This window comes from Rhinopithecus bieti, unplaced genomic scaffold, assembly GCF_001698545.2.
Source record: "Rhinopithecus bieti isolate Rb0 unplaced genomic scaffold, ASM169854v2 scaffold_56566, whole genome shotgun sequence".
NCBI classification, from domain to species: domain Eukaryota; kingdom Metazoa; phylum Chordata; class Mammalia; order Primates; family Cercopithecidae; genus Rhinopithecus; species Rhinopithecus bieti.
In genome coordinates this window covers 5,254-9,637 of record NW_016821700.1, presented here as the reverse complement: position 1 = coordinate 9,637, position 4,384 = coordinate 5,254, and the positions used below count along the sequence as shown (strand labels likewise).

At 39.1% G+C, this 4,384-nt stretch overlaps 1 protein-coding gene and 1 pseudogene across 2 annotated transcripts; both read right to left on the bottom strand.

The window, feature by feature from the left end:
- Positions 1-1,742: 1,742 nt before the first annotated feature.
- LOC108520953 (putative zinc finger protein 137) lies at positions 1,743-3,102 on the bottom strand (annotated as a pseudogene). Its single transcript, XR_001883072.1, has one exon. The product of XR_001883072.1 is annotated as a putative zinc finger protein 137 (transcript).
- On the bottom strand, positions 3,096-4,374 carry LOC108520952 (zinc finger protein 761-like; the record flags this gene model as incomplete). Its single annotated transcript, XM_017860539.1, has 1 exon — positions 3,096-4,374. A coding segment is annotated over one exon (1,201 nt), but the record flags the coding sequence as incomplete, so codon positions are not given.
- Between the last annotated feature and the right edge of the window lie 10 nt (positions 4,375-4,384).

The following is a 4,384-nucleotide window of genomic DNA, read 5'->3' as shown; positions in this document are numbered from 1 at the left end:
TTTTTTTTTTTTTTTTTTTTTTGAGACAAAGTTTCGCTCTTGTTGCCCTGGCTGGAGTGCAAAGGCGCCATCTCAGCTCACTGCAACCTCCGCCACCCGTGTTCCAGCGATTCTCCAGCCTCAGCCTTCTGAGTAACTGGGATTATGGGTGCCTGCCACCATACTGAGCTAATTTTTGTATTTTTAGTAGAGACGGGGTTTCACCATGTTAATCAGCCTGTTCTTGAACTCCTGAATACTATTTCTGCTGTTACCTGTCAGTCCTCTTCATTGCAGCAAAAACAATATTTCTTTCTTTTCTTTTTTTTTTTGTAAAACTGATGTGGGCCAGGCACCGTGGCTCATGCCTGAAATGTGAGCACTTTGGGAGGCTGAGGTGGGTGAATCATGAGATCAGGAGTTCAAGACTAGCCTGGCAATATGGCGATACCCCATCTCTACTAAAAACAAAAATTAGCCGGGTGTGGTGGCGCGCACCCGTAGTCCCAGCTACTAGGGAGGTAGAGACAGGAGAATCGCTTCAATCTGGGAGGCAGAGGTTGCAGTGAGCTGATATTGCACCACTGCACTCCAGCCTGGGGAACAGATTGAGACACTGTCTCAAAACAAACAAAAGAAAACAAAAAACTGATGTGGATGGTGTGCCTGCCGCTCCTTGCATCATTTTCAACACTGTCTTGTCCCAATTCAAAATGAGTTATCCGTTTACAAACTGTTTATTTCTTTTGGGCATTGTCTCCATAACCTTTTCATAAAGCATCAATGATTTCATTATTCCTCTTCCCAAACTTTCCCATAATTATTCTTTTATTGAGACAGTATCTGACTCCGTCACCCATGCTGGAGGACAGTGGCATGGCCACAGCTCACTGCTGCCTTGCCCTCCCAGGCTCAAGCCATCCTCCCACTGCAGACTCCACAGTAGCTGGCCCTGCAGTCAGGTGCCACCATGCCCAGTTAATTTTTGTATTTTTTTGTACACAAGGTAGTTTCACCATGTGCCCAGGCTGGTCTTGAATACCTGGGCTCATGTGACCTACCTGTCTTGGCCTCTGAAAGTGGTGGGATTAATGGCCTGAGCCACTACATCTGATCTCATCATAAATTTGATATTTCTTCTTGTTTCAATTTTAGCAGAATTTATATTGCTTTGAAAGAATCTCTTCTCAAACTCATGTCTTATCCTTCTGAGTGCCTTAAACTACAGCCTGTCCAGACATGTTATAACAGACTTGTACGAGGTTATTTTGGTGCAAAAACTGTGAAATTCATGCACAATTTTCTCATAATACGTATTTTTCCATGAACTTCTTCAAGATCCCTTGTACTATAAAACTGTATTCAAGAGGACATTAAAAAAATGTAGATATTCGAGTGCCACTTATTTCTGGAATGCAAGGATGGTTCAACATATTCAAGCAAATCAATGTGATATACCACTTGAACAGAAAGAAAGATGAAAACCACATCATCTTAATAGATGGAGAAAAAGTATTTCACAAAATTCAAAACCCAGTCATCATAGAAATCCTAAACAAAATAGGTAAAGAAGGAAATTTACCTCAACAATAGAAAGACCATCCATGAAATGACCAATGAGTAAATAACCAAGCAGGGAAAATGGAATGCTTTTCCTGTAGGATCTCACATGATGCTAGAATGCGCTCACCCCTTCTATTCAATCAATACTGGCTGTCCTAGCCAGAGCAATTAAATACCAGAGGAAATAAAACTCATCCAAATCAGAAAGAAAGAAGTAAAATTATATTTGTTTGTAGATGACATGATCTTCTGTGTAGAAAATCACAGAGTCAACCAAAATACTACTGGAACTAAGTAACATATTCAGTGGATTTGCACAATACTGTATTAGCACCAAAAATTAGTTAAATTTCCAGTTTAACAATAAACAATTTTAAAAGAAAATTTTAAAACACTTCCATTTGCTGGAGAACTTAAATTAAGAAATACTTAGAAATAAACATAAAAAGGTCAGAAATTTGTACCTTGACATCTACAAACATTGATTGAAATGATTAAAAACATAGAGCTACAACCCATATTGATGGTTTGGAAAAATTAATATTGTTAAATGATTATATAACCCAATGTGATTTAGATTCAACACAATACCCATAAAATCCCTATCAGTTTTGTTAAAGAAATGAAAAACAGGCAGGGAAAATGGCTCACATCTGTTGGCCAGGCTGATCTCAAACTCCTGACCTCAAGTGATGTACCCACCTTGGCCTCCCAAAGTGCTCGGATTACAGGTGTGAGCCACTGTGCCTGGCCGAATCCTCTTAACATAAACACTTCAATGTCAATTAATGCTTGAACTCAATGTTAACTCAACTCAAACTCAAGTCAATGCTGAATTGACTCTAGTGTCAATTAATGCTTGATTGTTTGCTCTACTCATTGCATTTGGAACTACTACCTCCAAAATGAATTTTCTGATATTCTGCAAGGAGTGAACTCAGACTGAAGACCTTGGTACATTGATGACATTTGTAAGATTTCTGTCCAGTATGCATTCTCTGATGTCTAATGAGGTGTGAAGTAAAGGCTTTGCCACAATCATCACACTTGTGAGGTTTCTCTCCTGTATGAATTATCATATGTTTTCCATAGGATGAAGCTTGACTGAAGATGTTGCCACAATCATGACATTTGTAAGGTTTCTCTCCAGCATGAGTTCACCAATGAACTGCAAGGTATGAACAACATCTGAAAAATCTGCCAAATTTATTACACTAGTATGATCTCTCCAATTATGGATTCTCCAAAGATTCACAATGGTTGTAGCATTACTGAAGACTGTGACAATCATTACATCAGTAAAGTTTCCCTACACCATGAATTGCCTGATGGTAAACAAGTGTTGACTGCCCATTAAAGACTGTCACACTCATTACACTTGTAAGGCTTCTCTCTAGTGTGAATTCTAGGATGTTGTGCCAGGTGCGAATCACACCTGAAAGCCTTGTCACAAACTCTTACATATTTATGGTTTTTCTCCAGTAGGAATTCTCCTATGTCTTTCAAGGATTTATGTGCGACTGAAAACTTTGTGACATTCTTCACATTTGTAAGCTTTCTCTACAGTATGAATTCTCCTGTCTTTCAAGGCTTGATTTGCGACTGTAAACTTTGGCACATGCTTCACATTTCTAAGTCTTCTCTCCAGTGTGAATTCTATGATGACCTGCAAGGTGTGCTTGTTGATTAAAAACCTCACCACATTCATTACACTTGTAAGGTTTTTCTCCAGTATGAACTCTACGATGGCATGTAAGGTATGACTTCTGACTAAAGTTCTTGCCACACTCATTACACTTGTAAGGTTTCTCTCCAGTATGAAGTCTACAATGGCATGTAAGGTTTGACTTCTGACTAAACGTCTTGCCACACTCATTACACTTGTAAGGTTTCTCTCCAGTATGAAGTCTATGATGGCATATAAGGGATGACTTCTGACTAAAGGTCTTCTCACATTCATTACACTTGTAAGGTTTCTCTCCAGTATGAAGTCTATGATGGCATGTAAAATATGACTTCCGACTAAAAGTCTTGCCACACTCATTACACTTGTATGGTTTCTCTCCAGTATGAATTCTCCTATGTCCTTCAAGGTTTGATTTCACACGGAAAGCTTTGTCACATTTTTCACATTTGTAAGGTTTCTCTCCAGTATGAAGTCTACGATGGCATGTAAGGGATGATGTCCGGCTAAAGGTCTTGCCACACTCATTACACTTGTAAGGATTCTCTTCAGTATGAATTTTCTGTTGGATTTCAAGGTTTGATTTGAAACTGTAAGCTTTGTCACATTCTTCACATTTGTAAGGTTTCTCTCCAGTATGAAGTCTACGATGGTGTTTAAGGGTTAACTGCTGATTGAAGGTCTTGCCGCACTCATTACACTTGTAAGGTTTCTCTGCATAATGAAGTCTACGATGGCATGTGAGGGATGACTTGTGACTAAATGTCTTGCCACACTCATTACACTTGTAAGGTTTCTCTCCAGTATGAAGTCTGCAATGGCATGTAAGGTATGACTTCCGACTAAAGGTCTTGCCACACTCATTACACTTGTATGGTTTCTCTCCAGTATGAATTCTCCTATGTCTTTCAAGATTTGATTTGAAACGGAATGCTTTGTCACATTCTTCACATTTGTAAGGTTTCTCTCCAGTATGACGTCTACGATGGCATGTAAGGGATGACATTCGGCTAAAGGTCTTGCCACACTCATTACACTTGTAAGGATTGTCTTCAGTATGAAGTTTCTGATGTATTTCAAGGTTTGATTTGAAACTGTAAGCTTTGTCACATTCTTCACATTTGTAAGGTTTCTCTCCAGTATGAAGTCTACGATGGC